Source organism: Mesoplodon mirus (assembly GCF_964341445.2).
Source record: "Mesoplodon mirus genome assembly, chromosome: 7".
NCBI lineage: Eukaryota > Metazoa > Chordata > Mammalia > Artiodactyla > Ziphiidae > Mesoplodon > Mesoplodon mirus.
Window position 1 is genome coordinate 86716861 of NC_138983.1, and position 19311 is coordinate 86736171.

Sequence of the window (19311 nt, forward strand, 5' to 3'; positions counted from 1 at the left end):
CCTGGGACACAGACCCACTGTGCGCACAGCATCCACACTGGCTGCTCTGCACCACCCCGAGGGACTTTCAGGGCAACAGGAACCAATGTGCATATGCAGCTCTGCTGCCTGTTATGTCGGCTGTGCTGTGAGTAATCAAGTTCTTTGTTTCTGGCCCAGGAGTCTCTTGTCTTCTGCCAGGAACTATAAGCTGGGCAGGCTAACTTACTAACTTTCAAACAGGGTCAAATGTCAGACCCTTTGCAGTTCCTGCCAGTTCTGTGCATTACCCCTTCTCCAGGGTAGGGGGCGGCGGGGGGGCAGAACCTGACACATAGTAGGTGCTTGGGAAACACTTGCTGAGTGAATGAAAATACAAAGGGCACCTCTAAGCAAGTCAGTACAGCCAGCTGGCTAGGAAGCTTTGATAGTAACTACCTTTCATTTTTCCTGTCAGTATCTAGCTTAGATGACTCCTTGGAAAACCTAAATTCTATCTCTTTAGCTTTTGGATTGGACAATATTTCTCCACCTTCATTTTGCCCTGTGCATCACTTCCTTGCGTGAAAACACTGTCAAAGTAATTTGAATGTGTGGAGCTCTGTGAATTCGTTCTTACTCAGTGCCATGGAGCACCAGCCACAGGAAAGAGCAAAAGGGCTTCAGTCATCTGCGTTCCCCCGACCACTTTGGATGGCTCAGAATTGGGCTATAGGAGCAAACTTTCTTTTGAGGTTTACAGTGGCCTCAAAGTTCCTTAAAGAAGGGGAGTTCAGGTAAGGGGCGGGTGTGTGTGTGTGTGTGTCTCTGACCATTGGGTGGGTGTTGTCCATAAATTAGGGGAAACAGGGGTTCCTCTCTTAATCCCAGCTATACCCACAGGACATCCAAGAGCTGGTGCCCAGGAGAGGCTTAAAGCTCCCGTGCCGCCTCCCTTGGGGGGCGAGGTAGGGGCTGCACTTAGGAAGGAACGGCTGGTGTTGGGGCACCTTTTCTGGGGTGCTCCTGGCGACCCGAGCCTGGATCAGAGAGTTCGGACTCGGCTGGCGCCGGGTCCCCTGCCTATCCCAACACCCTTGACCTCGCAGGGCTGGCCTCCTCCGGCCCAGGTTTCCTCCCGCCGCCTCCTCGCGCGCCGCTCTCACCTGGCCTGAGGAAGAAGCCCACGCCTCGTCCTCTGCCAAGAAGCCCTGACCTCCGCCCTGCCGCCCTCCCGCGGAGTCTCCAGGCGACAGCCCGCAGCCCGTGCGCCCGCCCGGCCTTTGTACGAACGTCGCCACGGCAACGCCATTATGACGGCCGAGCTGGGGAGGGGCGTGGCGTGCGCGGCGCCCGAGGATGAGGGGGAGGTGCGCTGGCAGCACCCGGCCAATTACAGCCCGCTGCAGCGCTGCGAGCCCTCCCCGACCTGCCCCCTAGAGGTCCCCAGCCCCGTTTCCAGGATGGGGAAACAGGCTCAGTGTTCACAGAAGTAGCTCCAAGTCTTACAGCGGGGAAGGAGCAGACTCGAGAATCCTTCCTACTGACCTTAGCTCTAGGCTCGGTGCGTTGAGGAGGGGGTGGTCAGGCGTGGGAGGGTAATGGAGCTGAACCACGAGAAGCCTGGAGGTTGTTCCCCCCCGTCCCACCCGAATCTCTAGTTCTCTCTGTTGTGGAGGAGAAAACAGAGTAAGCTGGGGGACCATCACTTCTGGGGATGGGGGTGGAGATGGGAGATGGGTGGGGTGGAGGGAACGCTTCTGAAAGAATGGAAGATTCTCCCACGTGCTAGGGAAGGGGTATTTACAAGCCCACAGCCTTACTGTTCCTGTCCTTCCCTGTCAAAACTCGCGTTTATTCATTCATGTGTTCTTTACTTCTACAAACATCACCTGAGTCCCTACAAGGTCAGACGGTGGCCCCAGTGTTGACCTGGATCAGATCCTTAAGAAATCCCCCCGCACCCCCCATGGGCACGGGGCTGGGGGGATGGAGCGTGTGGAGAAGACATGCAAATGCCAACTATCTCCCCTCACCCCATGTCACCTCTTTTCAGATCAGCCCCTTCTGTCTGGGAGCAGAACAGACCTGCTGACTACCTACAGAATGCCTCATTTCCCTGCCAGGAAATGACTGACAAGGTGCCCCAAGACAAACTCAAAATATTCATCTGAGAAAGATGAAAGATGGCAGACTCCACTCTAGTCAATTAGAAGAAGATATAAGAGAGAAAAATCATGGAAATCGATATGGGATGGAATATATGGTAAAGATGCTCCCACATGCCTAGAGGCTCTTAGAAATGCACATTCCCTGGCACAGACCTCAGAGATTCTGATTAAGCAGCTCTGGAGCATGGTCCAGGAATGAATTTGTTGCATTCTTGCAAATTCCTTGTGCATTTGTTAAAAGCTTGGCAAAACCTCAGGACTTATTCAACCCTGCAGTTGAATGGCAGAGCCCTCCCAGAACTTTTCCCTAGAAATCTCTTCCAGGCCCTCAGTCAGCCTGGAAGCTTCTGCCATTCGACCAGAAAGACCTTAGGAATGTATGAGGAGTGACCACAGAGGCCGGGGCCCTGAGTGGTAACTTCAGAGGAACAGAGAGGGTCAGGCTCGACTCTCCAGGCACATTTCTGCCTCAGGGCCTTTGCAGTTACTGTTTCTTCTCCCTACCAGGCACTTCCCCCAGGGATCTCCTTCAGCTCCTTTAGATTTTTACTCAAGTATCACCCTATTTAAAAGGGTCTTGGAATTCCCTGGCGATCCAGTGTTTAGGACTCAGTGCTTTCACTGCCCGGTTCGATCCCTGGTCGATCCTGCAAGCCCCATGATGCCACCCAAAAAAACAAAACAAAACAAAAAACACCCCCCCAAAAACATGAATAACAAAACAAACACCTCACTCTATTGCTCTTCCCTTCATCTTACCACTCCTCTAACATGCTATTTATTTAGTTTTCTTCTCTTATTTGTTGTCAGTCTCCCCACTCCCAACTCCCCCCTGCCCCCAACTTAAGCTCCATGAGGGCAGGGATTTTTTCCTCTTTTGTTCACTGCTGTATCACCAGTACCTAGAACAGTGCCTGAATGAACGAATGAGTGAATGAACAGGGGCAGCCCTTGCCACCCGCCCACAGCCTTGCCTCCTACTCTTGAGCTGCTGAGCTGAACTGTCCTTACCCCAGGACCTAGGCTTCTGTAGCCTTGGCCCTCCCCAGCCCCACCCCCATCTCCATGCTTGTCTTCAGTCTCATCAACATGAGCACAGAACAGCAACCCTGCTCACTGCCAGCCAGACCCTATGGAGCCCATTCAGGCCAGCCTGGAGCCGGAGCCGCTCATGGCCCCCTGATAGGCTTGGGAGAGCATATGTTGCCATTAGTCCATCTCTCGATGAGGAAATACTAAACGCAGAACAAAGCTGACATTCAGGCTCACTGGAGCAGAAATTGCCAAATCTTGATTGGATCCTGCCGCTCCCCACAGGATGCCACAGTCATCTCAAAGGGTGTGTGAAAGTCTAAAAACCCAGTTCCATGTCATCCACTTAAATTTCAAAAACAGAAACTAAAATACCCCAATAACTCATGGCTTTATCATAGCATGTCCTGGGCTGAGTGAGAGTTGTACTTTGCAATGATAGGGTGATCAAAATACTGCACCTGGGGAATTCCCTGGCGGTCCACTGGTTCGGACTTGGTGCTTTCACTGCCATGGCCCGGGTTCAATCCCTGGTGGGGAAATTAAGATCCCGCAAGCCACACGGCATGGCCAAAAAAAAAAAAGAGGTTTCTAGCTTATATGGGCTCCTTGGTGATGCCTGTAATCAATCAATCTTATTGAGCTCTGGGTGGCTACCAAGGCTGTACTGTATCTCAATCAACATCAGGATGCTGGTGTCTGAAAGGCCTGGGTCCATGTCCCAGCTTTGTCATTCCCAGCTGTCCTCCTAATACTGGAGCGAGTGATGTTAACTCCGGGCTTTCCACCCGCAGGGCACTGTCCCAGTCCTTCCTGTGGATCATCTCATTTAATCCTCACCATAACCTGGGGCAGTAGGTGTGTATGAAACACCTGGAACAGGGAGCTCTGCAGAGAAATGCTCAAAAATGTCGTGATGGGTATTATTTCTATCACATCACTCCCACTTGAACAGGAAAATAAGGCTCAAGAGACATGGAGGTATGTGACCAAGGTGACACAGCCAGAAAAGGATTTGAATCTAGATGACTGTGATGGGAAGGTATTTTCCCCGGGGACCACAGGTGACAGGTGTCACAGCCACGAGACACCCATGCTCACCACCTGCTTTCCCTCAGCCCTGAACAATCTGGGCTTCTGGCTGTCCTGAAGTTTGGGCAGTGCCTGCAGCAAGAGGGGGAGGGAGCTGAGGCCAAGAGGGCGTAGCTGGGGCTTGCCAGGGACCTCTCCTGCCACCCACTGGGCTTCTTTCCTGCAGGACCTCTGCCCCATAAAATCTCATTGGGCCACAGTTACCTTCCCTGGGCTGTCCTTGACTGGGAGAGCCCATCCACTGTGCCCCCTCCCGAGATCTGCTTGTTGTCCCCTGCATTCCAACAAGAAATGAATGCTGGCCTCCTGCCTGGAAGAGGTAGGGAGCTTGCCCAGCCTTTAAGGGGTAAGAGAGAGCCAGGGAAAGAGCTGGAACAGGAGAAAGGGAGTGTAAAAGAGAGAGAGAGCACTCGAAGATCAGGAAGTAGCTAAGCTGTTGAGTAGGTGTCAGATGGGAGAGCAAAGGGCCATTGGAGGCTCCACAGTCCATTCATAACCTGACGCTATGGGCTAAGGAAATGCAGGTTTTTATACACACACACACACACAGGTTCACAAAAATAAATTCAAACCACAAAATCACAGCTGGTCACTGAGGCCTTCTGCAGCCGTGCTCACCCCCTTCCCCTGTCAGAAAATGAGAAATCACCCAGGTGTTTTCTCAGATAGAGACAAGGCTGGTTGGGACATTCATCTCTTGCAAATCAGAGCTTTGCCAGGGGCTTCCCTGGTGGCGCAGTGGTTGAGAATCTGCCTGCCAGTGCAGGGGACGTGGGTTCGAGCCCTTGTCCGGGAGGATCCCACATGCCGCGGAGCATCTAGGCCCGTGAGCCACAACTACTGAGCCTGCGCGTCTGGAGCTTGTGCTCTGCAACAAGAGAGGCCGCGAGAGTGAGAGGCCTCTGCACCGTGATGAAGAGTGACCCCCGCTTGCCACAACTGGAGAAAGCCCTCGCACAGAAACGAAGACCCAACACAGCCAAAAATAAATAAATTAATTAATTTTAAAAAATTAAAACAAAAACAAAAAACTACTCTCTCTAAAAAAAAACAACAACACAGAAAAAAAGCTTTGCCAGGGAGGTCAGTCTGTATGTTCTGTTTGAAAGCTGCAGATGAAGGGTGCTGATCCCACCTCTGATCGGCCTGGTTTCGTTTGTTTGTTTGTTTTATTCTGTCTGTACCTCACTTCTCTCACCTGTAAAATGGAGGTAATAACAGCATTGACTGTAAAGACCAAATGGGTTAATATGTGTGAAGTAGTAAACTGTGCCCGGTACCACACACTCCTTCTGTGAATGTCCGCGTTGCTGTCTGTCTGTTTGCTTGTTTTTGTTGTTTTCTTGATGATGTGGGAGGACAGCACCATCTCAACCCGATCACAGCCATCCTGGGGAGAGCTTTGATTTGCATCGTCTCAGTCCCAACCCAGAGCAAACTTGACCTCAGAACACTCGCATATCATCTTGCTTGTTGCCCAGGGACCTTTCTGGGTGTGGGTGTCAGAGGCAGGCTGAGCTCCCCTGATCGCTGCTAGAGGGATTCAGAGAATCCAGCTGGTCTCTGTGGGGTGGCACCTGCAGGACAACTCCATAAATTCGACTTGCAGGCATCCAGGCAAATCAACCTCCACTACTTCTTTTTTTTTGAGATTAACAATGAACCATTATGAATGAGGTGAACCAAACTAGCTAATATTTATTGAGGCTTGTTAGGTACCAGCTGCTATGCCATGCACTGTTTTATTTAATTCTTAGCCCAACCCATTTTACAGAAGCGGGCTCAGAAAAGTCAAGTAACTTGAGCAGTTACAAATCTTGTAAGTGATAGGTCCAAGATTCGAACCCTGGCTGTTTGACTCCAGCATATTGTCATTTTTGTAAACTTTTGTTTTCAAAACATAATCTACATCTCGAAAAGAGCACAACTGATAAGTGTACGCTTGAAGAATTTTCACAAAGTGTATGCACCCACCCTAACCAGAACCCAGAACAAGAAGCAGAACATCACCACCCGCCCCCACCCCTCCGAGAAGACTCCCTGTGCTCACTTCTGTTTAGCCCCTCCCGCTTGTCTGACTTCCAATCATAGATTAGTTCTGCTTGTTTTTGAACTTCATGGAAATGGAATCTTACAGATTCCATTTGCTGCCTGGTTTCTTTCACTCAACTATGTGAGGTTCGACCACGTTGTCTGATGTAGCTGTGGTTCATTCATTCTCACTGCTGCATTGCTTTACACTCTGTTATCTATTCCTGCAGAACAAATTATGGCAAACTTAACGGATCCAAAAAACACACACTTATGTCACAGTTTGTGTGGGTCAGGAATCCGGGCACTGCTTAGCTGGGTTCTCTGCTCATGGTCTCTCCCAGGCTGCAATGAGGGAGGTGGCCAGGGCTGGGGTCTCATCTGAGGCTCAGCTGGGGAAGGACCCTCTTTCCAGTTCATGTGGTGGTTGGCAGGATACAGTTTCCTGAGGGTTGTTAGTCTGAGGGCCTCACCTCCTTGCTGGCTGTTAGCCAGAGATCCTGCACTGTTTCTTGCCATGTGGGCCTCTCCATAAGGTGGCTTGCTTCATCAAAGCCAGTGAGAGTCCTTAGAGAGAGTCTCCAGGCAAGATGGAAGTTACAATCTTCTGTAACATAATCACAGAAATGACATGCCCATCACCTTTGCAGCATCTACTGATTAGAAATAAGGTACAGTCCTGCCTACTCGCAAGGGGAGGGGACACAGAGGTGTGAACACCAGGGATAATTGGGGGCCGTTGTGTATGCCTTTTGGTCTGCACATGTGCACATATCTCTTGGGTATATATCTAGGAATAGAATTTCTGGGTCACACATACGTCCAGCTTTACGAGATTCTGCCAAACATTTTTCCAAAGTGCAGGTACCCTCTACACTCCCTCAGCAGGCTATGAGCTTCCCAGTTAGAGCACATGCTTTCAATACACTCCTCCCCTCTCTCCTTACAGAAGGGGTGTTTGAGCTGGGGCTCTTTGGGACGACAGGTCCTAATTCTGGCACCATGTCAGAATCACTGAATTCCCGGGCCGCTTCGCCAGACATTCTGATCATTTGAGGGCTCAGATACAAACTGGAAGGTCCACTCCATGAGGCGAGGATCCCTGTACCCTTGGTGCCCGGAGCAGTACCTGGCAGCAGTACCTGGCAGGTACCAGGGAGCTGGCACTCAATAAATGTTTTTTTGATTAAGTGAATGAGTTTAGGAACTATTGTTCAAGAGATGGGCCCCAGGGCGGGTATAAGCTGCTTAAACGGGAAGGAAACTTTGTTGTGACTGAGGCTGTGTTCATTTTTCTGGGAAGAGGGCTCAGAACCTCAACCAGGTATGTCCCCAACAAAGGTTAAAGGCCGCTGTGATTGGATACTGTCCGGCTTAGGTATTTTATCACATGAAGAAAGAATTGGTCCCGGGGTAGGTGGCATGGGAACTGTGGACAAGGTCCCATGGTCCTTAGAAGTAAAAAGCGAGACAGTGCTTGCCTGGGGTGGCTCATAAACTGAGACCTTGCTTGTTTTGACCTTTGACCCATGGTAGCTCTTTTGGTACATCTAGCCACTGCCTGGCCTCTTGGGACCCTCCCTGTGTCTGTCTGTTGAACAGAAAATTCCAGAAGGCCTCGGTGCCCTGAGTTTCCATCAGGGGCAAGCCAACATGAGCCCTAGCTTTTGAAAAACCCCTTTCAATCCATAGAAAGCCTCCCAGTTTATCTGGTTTGAGATGACCTCATCCTTTGTCACCTTCTCTCTTGTTTTCTGGAGGTTGCTCAGCGTCTTGCTGCTCTCTGCATTCTTTTCTCACGTGAACAGTACACCTATTTTGGGCATTTTGTCGTTGTTGTTTTGGGTCATTCCCATCACACATTTTTTGTATTCCTTTCCAGTCAGATCAACCTCATGCCTCTCTAGACATTTCTTCTCAGGTTTCCTCTGAATCATTTCGTTCGGTCTAAATATGTCCAGTGTTTCCTCCTTCCTCACTGCACTCCACATAGACCCTCTCTTTTCCCCGGAATAACTGTTCTTTTCTTTCAAATCCCTGACCCAAATCCTCATCTTTCACCATGTTATCTGACTTCTCCTAAGAACTGATTGTTTTTTGAAACTTAAGCCTCAAATATCATCCCTTCTAATCTGCGTCTGAATTTGGATCACGGTCAAGAAGCAGGTGAGACAGGAATGTGGCTGGGTAATTAGGATCCTCAGCAGAAGGGCTGAGTGTTCATCGGGGGGTCAGAGGGGCCTGGGGATGGAGGGAGAGGTATCTTCTTCTGCCTCGGGTAGGGCTTAGGGTGGGGTTGTCAGGAAAGCGCTAAGAAAAAAGGACCCATTTGACTTGAGTTCTGAAGGAAGAGTAGGATTTCCGGAGGTAGAGCAGGGAGAGCAGAGGATAGTCCAGGGAAGGAGCAGTGGGAATGGAGGCTAGAAGATGAGTCATCAGAGATGCTAGGGACAGGAGTACAGAAGGAGAGGGGTGGCCAGGTGCTGAGACCGCACACTGAAGGTCCATGGTCAGCCTTCAGATATGTTTGTCTGGCTTTCCCAACGTGTTAAAAGACTTTTAATTAGTTGCTGAAGGAATAGGCCTCCTTCTGTGGAGTGACAGAGAAACCTATTCAAATTGTCTTTAGCATGAATGCAAATTCACTGGTTACCAAAAATGAAAATTCTAGAGGGAACCTCTGGGTTCAGGCTCAGATGATTTCATGAGGCCTTGGCCTCTCTCCAGCTCTCAGGGATTCTTTGTACCATGTGGACCCAACCTTAGACAGAATCTCTGTATAATGGTCACAAAAAGGCGGCCGAAGCTCCAACCCTTACATCTTCTCAGCTTTAAATTCCATAGGGAAGTATAGGAGTCTTTTTCCTAAGCTTCCCCCAATGGCCTCACTGCTTCTCATTTTCTCTGGGTGGGTCACAAGCCCATTGCTGAGCCAATTATTGTGGCCCAGGAGACTGCTCTGATTGGCTGAGCTTGAGCCAACATGCCCATCCCTGCAGCCAGAGGTGGAATCAACAGCGTCTCTGAGAAACTGGACTGAGACTAGGAGAAAGGTGTTGTCCCCAAAGGAGGATCATAACGCCATAATATTTTAGAAGAGGTGAATTGTTATTAGGTGACGAAAACCAGATGTCTACCACAGTAGCCAACATGTACAGATCATTAACATCTGGATTTATGCCTTTTTTTGCGAAAATGGGAATATCTGGCAATACCTGGACTCTCTTCTTGTATATAGATCAGCAATCTGCTGGGGCTGAGTAGAGGCTCCCTCTTTAGATACAGCCTATGTTCTGCCTGCCCAATGCACTGCTCATATTTCCTCTCTGGCTCCTGGAAGCACTTGAATTTTTATTGCCAGCATAATTTGATTCTGTAAAGAAATCTGTTTTTCCCACCAGAATGGAAGAGCCAAATGTACAGGGGTCAAATAGCTCTCCTGTGCTCCCACAAACTCCTGAGGACAAATGCCTGGCCATTTTTAATAGTCTCATTCCTTGCTCATTTTAAAAGCCTTCTTTAAAAAAAAATATTGAATACATAGTGATTTTAGAATCTGTTATCTGATAATTCCAACATCTGAAGTCTTTGGGTGGGAGTGGCAGAGGGGTGGTGTCTCAATGTCTTGTTTGTTGTGTCTGCTTACTCTGGCTCACACTGACTTATTGCTTGGATGTTTAGTAATTTGACTGTGATCTCATTTTTTTTTTTTTTTTGTTTTGTTTTTGCGGTATGCGGGCCTCTCACTGCTGTGGCCTCCCCCGTTGCGGAGCACAGGCTCCGGACGCGCAGGCCCAGCGGCCATGGCTCACGGGCCCAGCCGCTCCGCAGCACATGGGATCCTCCCAGACCGGGGCACGAACCCGTATCCCCTGCATCGGCAGGCGGACTCTCAACCACTGCGCCACCAGGGAGGCCCTGTGATCTCATTCTTGATTGAACTTAATCTGTGGGAATCCTGAGGGGTCTGATTCCTGGCTGCTTTGCTCTCGGAAGTCTTTTTTGTTTGTTTCAGCTGGATGCCGGGGATGCTAATAACCTCTGAACACTGACATTTATTTCCTCAACTTGGAGTTTTCCCACTGAATACATGGAGTATAAACTTGAGCCCCAGACCCACGTGGTTACAAACCTTCAGGGTGATCATCATCATCATCAGTATTGTGGCCATTATTAGTTTTCCCCTCCAGAGCCACATTGAAAACTACAGGTTTTCATAGGCTCTCCTTTCTGAAAGTCCAGAAAAAAAAATTTTTTTAAGCCCTCCTCTTGCCAGGGTGTGGAGCATCTTTGAGGGTGCCAGCTTAATACAGGCATCTTAGACTTGGTTAGCTCATCTTGCAAAGGCCCAAGGCTTAATCTCCCTTTTCCTGCACTTACTAAAGGCAAATGGCTTCCTCATTTGCTTATGCTTTGGTTGTAGCTCACTCTGTTTGTGTGTGTGTCTGTATGTTCCTTTGAGATTGCCTACATAAAAATTGTTTTTTATTCTGGGATTTTGGAAACACACACAAAACTAGAGAAGCCTGCGATTAACTCCATGTATTCATCATCCAGCTTCAACATTTTCCCAGTGTTCTCTCATTCTTTTTTCTCCCTTTTTGAGTTTTTTTCTAGGTTAATTTAAAGCAAGTTGTGTCATTTCACCCATAAAGACATCCTAACTGAAAGGACTTTTTGTTCCTTTACATTATCCCCGCCTTGACATGATCACAGCTAAAAATACTTATAATCATTCCTGAATATCATCTAATATTCAGTCCATGCTCACATTTCCTTGATTCTCTCAGAGATATCTTTTTTACTTTTATCTTTGTTAGAATCAGGATCCAGACAAGGTCCACACATTACACTTGGTTGTTATGTCTCTGAAATGTCTTTAATTCTGTAACAGCAACACCCTGCCCCTGACCTTTGTTATCCCCCAGCCACTGATTTGTTGGAGAAACTGGGTCTTTTGTCCTGGAGAACATTCACATCCTGGATTTGGCTGATCACTTCTTCTTGGTTTCAGTTAACTTGTTCCTCTTTTCCCCATGTTTCCTGTAAACAAATAGTTAGATCTAGAGGTCTGAGGAGATCAAAGTCTTTTTGTTGTCCAGACGCCTTCATAGGCGGTACTGTGTGATCCATCCTGCATCACACAGTGAGCACATAATGTCTGGTCATCCTGTTTTTAACGATATTGAGATTGAATGGTAGGTCCAGTGCTAACAGACTGAGCCATCCATTACAAAGTCCCCAACGGCTTTTTTTCCCCCAATAATTAACATTTTTAATTATTAATTATGGTAAAATATACATAATATAACATTTACCATCTTAACCATTTAAAAATATACAGTTCGGGCTTCCCTGGTGGCACAGTGGTTAAGAGTCCGCTTGCCGATGCAGGGGACGCGTGTTCGTGCCCCGGTCCGGGAAGATGCCACATGCCGCAGAGCGGCTGGGCCCGTGAGACATGGCCGCTGAGCCTGCGCGTCCAGAGCCTGTGCTCCACAATGGGAGAGGCCACAACAGTGAGAGGCCTGCGTACCGCAAAAACAAACAAACAAACAAAACACACAAGTGGCACAGAGGAAGCCAGAATCTTGAGAATACCTGGGCCCAAGGAAATCTTGGAAGATAGTGAGTTAAAGAGAATAGTGAGGATAATGACGATGGTAGGAGAGCATGTATGCTTTGTGGGCCTATGTACTAAGGGTTTTGTATACAAGCTCCCATTGGGAAGGCTACGAGCTAGGTGCCATTTTTATTCTCATCTTAAAGAAGAGGGATCTGAGCTAATTAAGCAGAGGGAAGGTTAGGGGCTTTTCCTGGTTGAGACCACAAGACAAAGCGGTGGTCACGCGTCCTAGCCAGGACTTGATTGGCTGGAGATTTGATTGGCAGGAGAGCTGAGCGGCTTCTCCTGCCAGAAGCAGCCGCTGCCCTTCAGCCTTTCTTCCACTTCAAGCCCTGAGAAAGGGCTTGCGTGCTTCCCAAGTGGCAACTTCTGTGTATTTAAAAATTTCCTCTTGAAAATCCCAGCCTTAGCCATTCACAAAAGGTATCTGGGTCCTTTCTTGGCCGTGGCCTAGTCGTATTCACCAAAGAGAAGAGCGCGTCCCATAAGAGCTGGCGGCTTTGGGAGGACCGGGGAAGGCGTCAGCTGGCAGGAAGCTCCCTGAAAGAAATAGAGGAATCCCCACCCATCCATGAGCTGCCTATTCTTCCCCCTTAGAAACGGGGCTTGTGATATGCCAGGCACTGCAGGCATTTTGCCATTTAACCCTCCCGCTGCCCCACGGAGTAGGCCCCTTGCTAACAGTTTTGGTTGCTTTTGTTGAGGAACCTGGGATACAGAGGTCAAGCCACTTACTCAGGGTCATTCGGGGCAGTGGTGGGGCTTGACCCCTATTTGTTTGACTCCAAATCTGGCCTCTGAACTCTGAGAGACACTGCCGGCTTCTCGAGTGATGTGGGAAGTGGATTCGAGTGAGCACGGCCTGGGCCGCGGTTCCCGTCCCTCTGCCACATGGACAGAGCCACAGACCCAGTTCGCTGTGAAGGCCCAGCATCTTATACCAAGTCTCATTTTCACAGCCAGAGATATTAGTGTGGAAATAGGACTTTTGATTCTTGAAAGGTCTGCTTGGTGAAGAGATGGTCAAACATTTAAACTACAAACTCCATTTTTTTTGGGGGGGTGCAATTCTGAAGCTTAAGATGTGTAATTTCATCTCAGTGCTTCAACCTTGCCACCTCTGTGAACGGGTGAAGAGTTTCAAAGTTTCATACAGGAGGCTAAAAAACTAAGGCTCCTTGTGAAAATACTAAGTGTAAAACTTAGGAAAGAGGAATTCTACTTTCTGTTCTTTTCTGCTTAAAGACAACGAAGATATACTCCCTGGAAGGAACGGATGCCAAGACAGATGTATACAAGTGCCCTTTAGGATCCAGCAAAACTTTCAAATGTATTATTGTTTTCTTCCCGACAAACAGGGATTTCTGACGACATATTAACAACAAGCCTGAAATGCAAACCTGAGTCCTGGAGTGAAACCCCCAGGAGCAATGGTGCGATGTATCCAAGGGGGCCACCCTGGTAAGGGAGACACAGAAGGAGGGGGTGTGGAAAAGTGAACATGGGCGGGGGAGGGCAGCAGGTGGGGAGGGAATCCTGTTTCTGCCACTTAGTAGCCAGGGAACGGTACCCTCTGTCAACTCAGCTTTCCCCTCTCTCTAAGGGGCTGACACTTGCCAGCATCCCTTGCGGGTTGATGGGAGAGATGAAGCATGTGCGGTGTGGAGCAGGTGCCTGTCCCTTGGTAAGTCTTTCCCCCAGTTGTGAACACCACGAATTTGAAAGCTTCTAGCTGTAGCTCTTCTGGGGACCCTGACACAGGTTCAGCTTGGCCATTTCAGACCCTTCTCTGCTGAGGGATGTCCAGCGCCAAACAGGCTGGCATGTCCCTTGCGTTGTGTGTGAATGATGCAGCCCAGGAATAATGCATGTGAAACCTCATTATGTAAATCCTCAGGTTTTCAGTACATGACAATGGCTTTTTTGGGGCCCTTCTCTGTCCCATTCTGTGGTCTGGTGTCTCTGCTTTGGGACCTAGTCTGCCAAGCCCTGGGGGCGGGGGTGGGCACCTTGGGGAGGGGTGAGCTCTCCAGAGGGCACATCAAAGGGAAAGTCACAACTCTGTCACTGGCCCAGCTCTCCCTGGCATTGCTTGGTGTGAAAGGAAACTGTCCTCTGCCTGAGGCAGCCCCATGTCACACACAGACTAAGGCCTGTGATGTTTAATTCAGAGCAGTGAGCACTGGAAACACTGCATCCAGGCTCCCTCAGAGCAGGACAGCCACTTTTCATTTCTGGGGCTCTAAGCCAGAGAGCCTGCTGTCTGGAAACCTATTGCCTGGAAGGTTCGCAGGATGGAGGGCAGGCTTCTGCAAAGAACTATCTGACCATCACCTCCTGGTTGAGGAGAAGGGCACCCTTCTATGACCTTGGCCTCCTTAGAGCTCATGCAGGCAACAAACACACACATACAAATACACACACATGCCAACCCACAGCACATACTCACATGTACACACATACACGCAAGCATGCGTGTACAAATACACAGCCCCAAGTCAGAAAGACTGGCGTACTATTCTGGCTACTCAGAAGAGGAAACCCAAATCTTTATTCTCAGAGAGCTTATTCCTCGGTGTATCCCTGGCACCTGGCAGAACAATGAAAATCAGAAGCGCCGCCTTTAAAAACACTCGGGCTGTTCACTCAACTAATTGTGGTCATCTTTTCAGGAGGCAGGGAAGTCAGATCATGATGCTGGACACCCTTAAGCTCAGTACAGTGCTGTGTGTCAATTATGTCTCAATAAAACTGGTAGAAAAAACAGTTATCTGGATAGAAAGAACAAGATAAAATACACGAATTATCAAAAGTTAAAAAAATACAGACGAGCTAGACTATGAGTCTCACAAAGCACTGTTCACAACAGCCAGGACATGGAAGCAGCCTAAATGTCGATGGAGGAGTGGATAAAGAAGATGTGGTACAAATATACAGTGGAATACTACTCAGCCATAAAAAAGAATGAAGTAATGCCATTTGCAGCAACATGGATGGACCTAGAGACTATCATACGATGTGAAGTAAGTCAGACAAAGACAAGTATCATATGATATCACTTATATGTGGAATCTAAAAAAAAATGATACAAATGAGCTTATTTACAAAACAGAAACAGACTCACAGACTTTGAAAACAAACTTATGGTTACCAAAGTGGAAATGTGGTGGGGAGGGATAAATTAGGAGTTTGGGATTAACATATACACACTATTATATATAAAATATGTAATCAACAAGGACCTACTGTATAGCACAGGGAACTCTACTCAATATTCTGTAATAACTTATATGGGAAAAGAATCTGAAAAAGAATAGATATATGTGTATGTATAACTGAATCACTTTGCTGTACACCTGAAACTAACACAACACTGTAAATCAACTATACTCCAATATAAAATAAAAATTAACTTAAAAAAAAAGAAAGTTTAAAAAAATAGAGGCAAGCTAGACTATGAGTCTCAGAGAGGTTAAGCTGACATATATATATAGAATCTAAAAAAAAAAAAATGTTCTGATGAACCTAGGGGCAGGCCAGGAATAAAGACACAGATGTAGAGAATGGACTTGAGGACATGGGGAGGGGGAAGGGTAAGCTGGGACGAAGTGAGAGAGTGGCATGGACATATATACACTACCAAATGTAAAACAGATAGCTAGTGGGAAGCAGCTGCATGGCACAGGATCAGCTCAGTGCTTTGCGACCATCTAGAGGGGTGGGATAAGGAGGGTGTGAGGGAGACACAAGAGGGAGGGATGTGAGGATATATGTATGCATATAGCTGATTCACTTTGTTATACAGCAGAAACGAACACAACACTGTAAAGCAATTATACTCCAATAAAGATGTTAAAAAAAAAAGCTGCCTGAAGCCACACAGTAAATGGCAGAACAAGAGTCTAAACCTAAGTCTGCCTAACGCTAAAGCTATTCTGCCACCTCCCTTTGCAATGAGCGAATGCATTCTGTGCTGCCTGGATCCCACTGGGACCTCAGTTGGCTGTTTCTAAAGGGAGCTGAGGGGCAGCCTCAGAGGCTCTGCTCCGAGCAGGGACCTCTCACCTTCTGCTGCCTGATCGCCCTGGTGACCCTCTTCTCCTGGTGCAGCCGCTCTTCCATGTGCGCCAGGGCCTCCTTCAGCGGCGCCTTTTCTTCGGCCTCTCTGAAGATGTCCTTCAGCTTTGCCACCTGTGACTGGTACATCTGAACCGACACTTTGCTCTGCCTGAGCACACAGGAGAGACAAAGTCTCTTTTCTCCTCAGCTTTCTCACTCACCACCAATGCTCCCGACCTGGGAGATCCTCAGAACACTTCCATATACGCTTGGCTTCGCGGTTTCCTTACAAGTTGGGGGAAGGCTGAAGATGTGGGGACTAGAGGGCAGAATAAATAGCCCATTGGCTGTGGATGTGCAGCATGAAGGGGGCACAGGTTATGCTACCAGCCCCTCCCAATTTCCCAGAGAGGGTGGGGGAACGGATACCACTGAAAATACGATGGAATTACGAAAAGCACACACATGGTGAAACATCAGACACATTTATAAAAGGTGCACCTTATTCCTTAACAGTAGGGTACTTTAACTGTTGCTTTCTTGCCCAGAGACTTGGGTCCATCAGGCCCTGAGTCACCATCCCGCCTCCCCACTCCACACCCAGGCCTCTGTCCTCTTGTCCTGGTCCCTACGGGTCTGCAGCTGCCCCGAGGTTTAGCCTGGAGAATGGAGGCCTGGGCCTTTTGCCGGGGACACGGGCCATACTTGAGCTGTTCAATGTCCTTCTCGTGTCGTCTCAAAAGCTCCTCTTTCCTCTGCAGCTGGTTCTTGAGTAGGGTGATCTTATCAAACACCAGGTACAGGTCTCTTTGTCGAAGCTGGTGGACTCTCTCCCTCTCTTTTGGGGAGAGGTGTTTCATGGACACGTGACCTGACATACCTTTGATGTTCATCAAAGTCCCGAGGGTTTTGCTCATGTCCATGTACTATGAGAAAGCATTTCGCAGGTAAGAGGCCTGGCCCAAGACCACTGGTGGCCCCTTTGAGGAGGCAAACGTCTAATTCTGTTTCATTCATTTTCTGCAGTTGCAGAGAAGAAACACATGCTTTGCAAATGAGTGCATTTGGGGTTTTTAGTACGACTTTCATTTTCCCCCGCATCCATTTACACTATGCCTTTTTGAGAATTGGGGGGAAGTGGGGAGGGGGAATGACAACAGACATAAACATTCATTCTTACTACCCAGTCTTGCAAGGAATTGGGCTCTGCAATTTCCAGCCCATGCTGGGATAGGAGATGGGTCTCGTGGAGCTACTGTAACAACTAAAATGTATGTGGAGTTGATGTTTAAACTACCTGCAGGGCACGCAGGTTTGGACAGGAGGGGACTGATGCTGGGTATACCTACCAGCTTTTCACTAAGATCTAAAGCGTCAGCCACATCCATTTTCCTTAACTTCTCAGAGACCATGATGGACCCTGGGCTGGAAAGGCCATTTTGAGGCTGAAATAAAAAAAAAGAAGAAAAACTCTCTTGGCATTCCATTATGATTTTCTACATCCAGAAGAATAACCCAAAGAATAATGGAAGAACTGGAAAGATACTAAAGAATAATTTGAGAGAGTTAATTTTTTAACATCTTTATTGGAGTATAATTGCTTTACAATGGTGTGTTAGTTTCTGCTGTATCAAAAAGTGAATCAGCTATACGTATCCATATATCCCCATATCCCCTGCCTCTTGCGTCTCCCTCCCACCCTCCCTATCCCACCCCTCTAGGTAGACACACAGCACCGACCTGCTCTCCCTGTGTGATGCAGCTGCTTCCCACGAGCTATCTATTTTACCTTTGGTAGCGTGTGTGTGTATATATGTCCACGCCAAGAGAGTTGGTTTTAAATCCAGTCTGACTCTGTGAACTGCTTTCTATATGACTGTGTTCCTACCCCTTCAGAGCACGACTGCCTTTGAAATGATGCATCACTTGTGCCGTTCTTTGGCCACCGTCTCGTCTGTCTTCCCTTTAGGCCGGTGGTTCTCAACCGGGGGTGACTCTGTCCACCCTACCCCCTCCAGGACATTTAGCAATGCCTGGGCACATTTGTGGTTGTCATAATTGCTGCTGGCGTCTAGTGGGTAGAGGACAAGGATGCTGCTAGACACCCCACGATGCATAGGGCAGTCTCCCAAACAAAGAGTTACCTGGCTCAAAAAATCAGTACCGCTGATGTTGAGAAGACAAGCTCCAGAAAAATGGGGACCATGCGGCTTTTGCTCACTATCTCCCTCCTTGTGCCCAGCATGGCACCTGGCACCGAGTGGTGCATAGTGGGCATGTTTGTGGAATGAACGAATGAAGGTTAAGTGGAAAATAGCCTCCCTCCTTTTTATTAAAGGAATCTCATTTCTGTGCAGCAGAAACCATACCCTCACAAAATTTGGCCCAACCTTCTCCTAGTTCTGGAACCTGGTGGGTGAGCATCACTTCAGACCCTTTCCAGAGACAATGCAGATAGTGTTTGCAGCTGCATCTCCCTAAGACCCCAACCAGCCAGCTGGCTGCTGGAAGCCCAAATGACTGCATGGAATGGCCACCAGTCTGAATAGGTTACCCGATCTGAACGACTACAAATAACCCTAATAAGCCTCCTTAAAAAATAAATTGGCTTTTAATGCTTGCCATGAGCATCTCTTAGCCCTAGCATTTGTTGGCACTACCCTGAAAACCTCTGAGATTAAAAACAAAACAACTAAAAAACTATAATGGCCCCCAAAGTGACTGTGATAGATAAGAGTGGACATATTTGTCTATGTATCTATGGAGATGAGAATAAAAGAGGGTATCTGAAGATGACAATAAACCGGGCAGATCTGCTGCAAAAAGAACCTGAGATGCTGCTCAGTGTCTTCAGCTACCCTGAGCTGCTTCCTCTGTACCTCTCCAGACGCCCCCTCTTTTCCTGAGGGGAGGGTCACTAAGGAAGAGCCTGGGCTACAGGATCCAAGCACACAGTCCCCACCCGGTCTCTGCAGGCTAGCAGACACACCACCAGGGACACACCCCTGGTGTGTCTTCAATCATTATTCTGTGACCTTGGGTGAGGTACTTGACCTCCTGAATCCTTACTTTTTCTTATCTGTTAAATGGGGACAATAATAGTAACTATGACACAAGGCTGCTACGATCGTTCAATGACATAAGGCATGGAGCCGGCTGAGCTCAACGCCTGGCACACAGTAAGCAGTTCACAGATGTCAGCTATTCTTCCTCCTGCTCTTTCATTTAATTACTGCCAACCTTGGAGGATTGAGAGTTAGGAGGTTTCCTGCTCTGTGGTGTCAGTGGTGGGATGAGGGCTTGTTGCCAAGGAGAAGGTCTTGGAAGCAGGACCATCAGGAC

General features: G+C 48.3%; 1 protein-coding gene across 1 annotated transcript in view; it reads right to left on the reverse strand.

Annotated features, from left to right (window-relative positions):
* LOC309808850 (forkhead-associated domain-containing protein 1-like) overlaps positions 1 to 19311 on the reverse strand; it is a gene marked incomplete at both ends in the record, with an annotated part of 409265 nt that overhangs the window by 301154 nt on the left and 88800 nt on the right. Inside the window, 3 exons of the mRNA XM_082629422.1 lie at positions 15976 to 16138; positions 16675 to 16895; positions 17319 to 17366. Coding sequence (XP_082485548.1) covers positions 15976 to 16138; positions 16675 to 16895; positions 17319 to 17366 — 432 coding nt within the window. The remainder of the gene's footprint in view (positions 1 to 15975; positions 16139 to 16674; positions 16896 to 17318; positions 17367 to 19311) is intronic.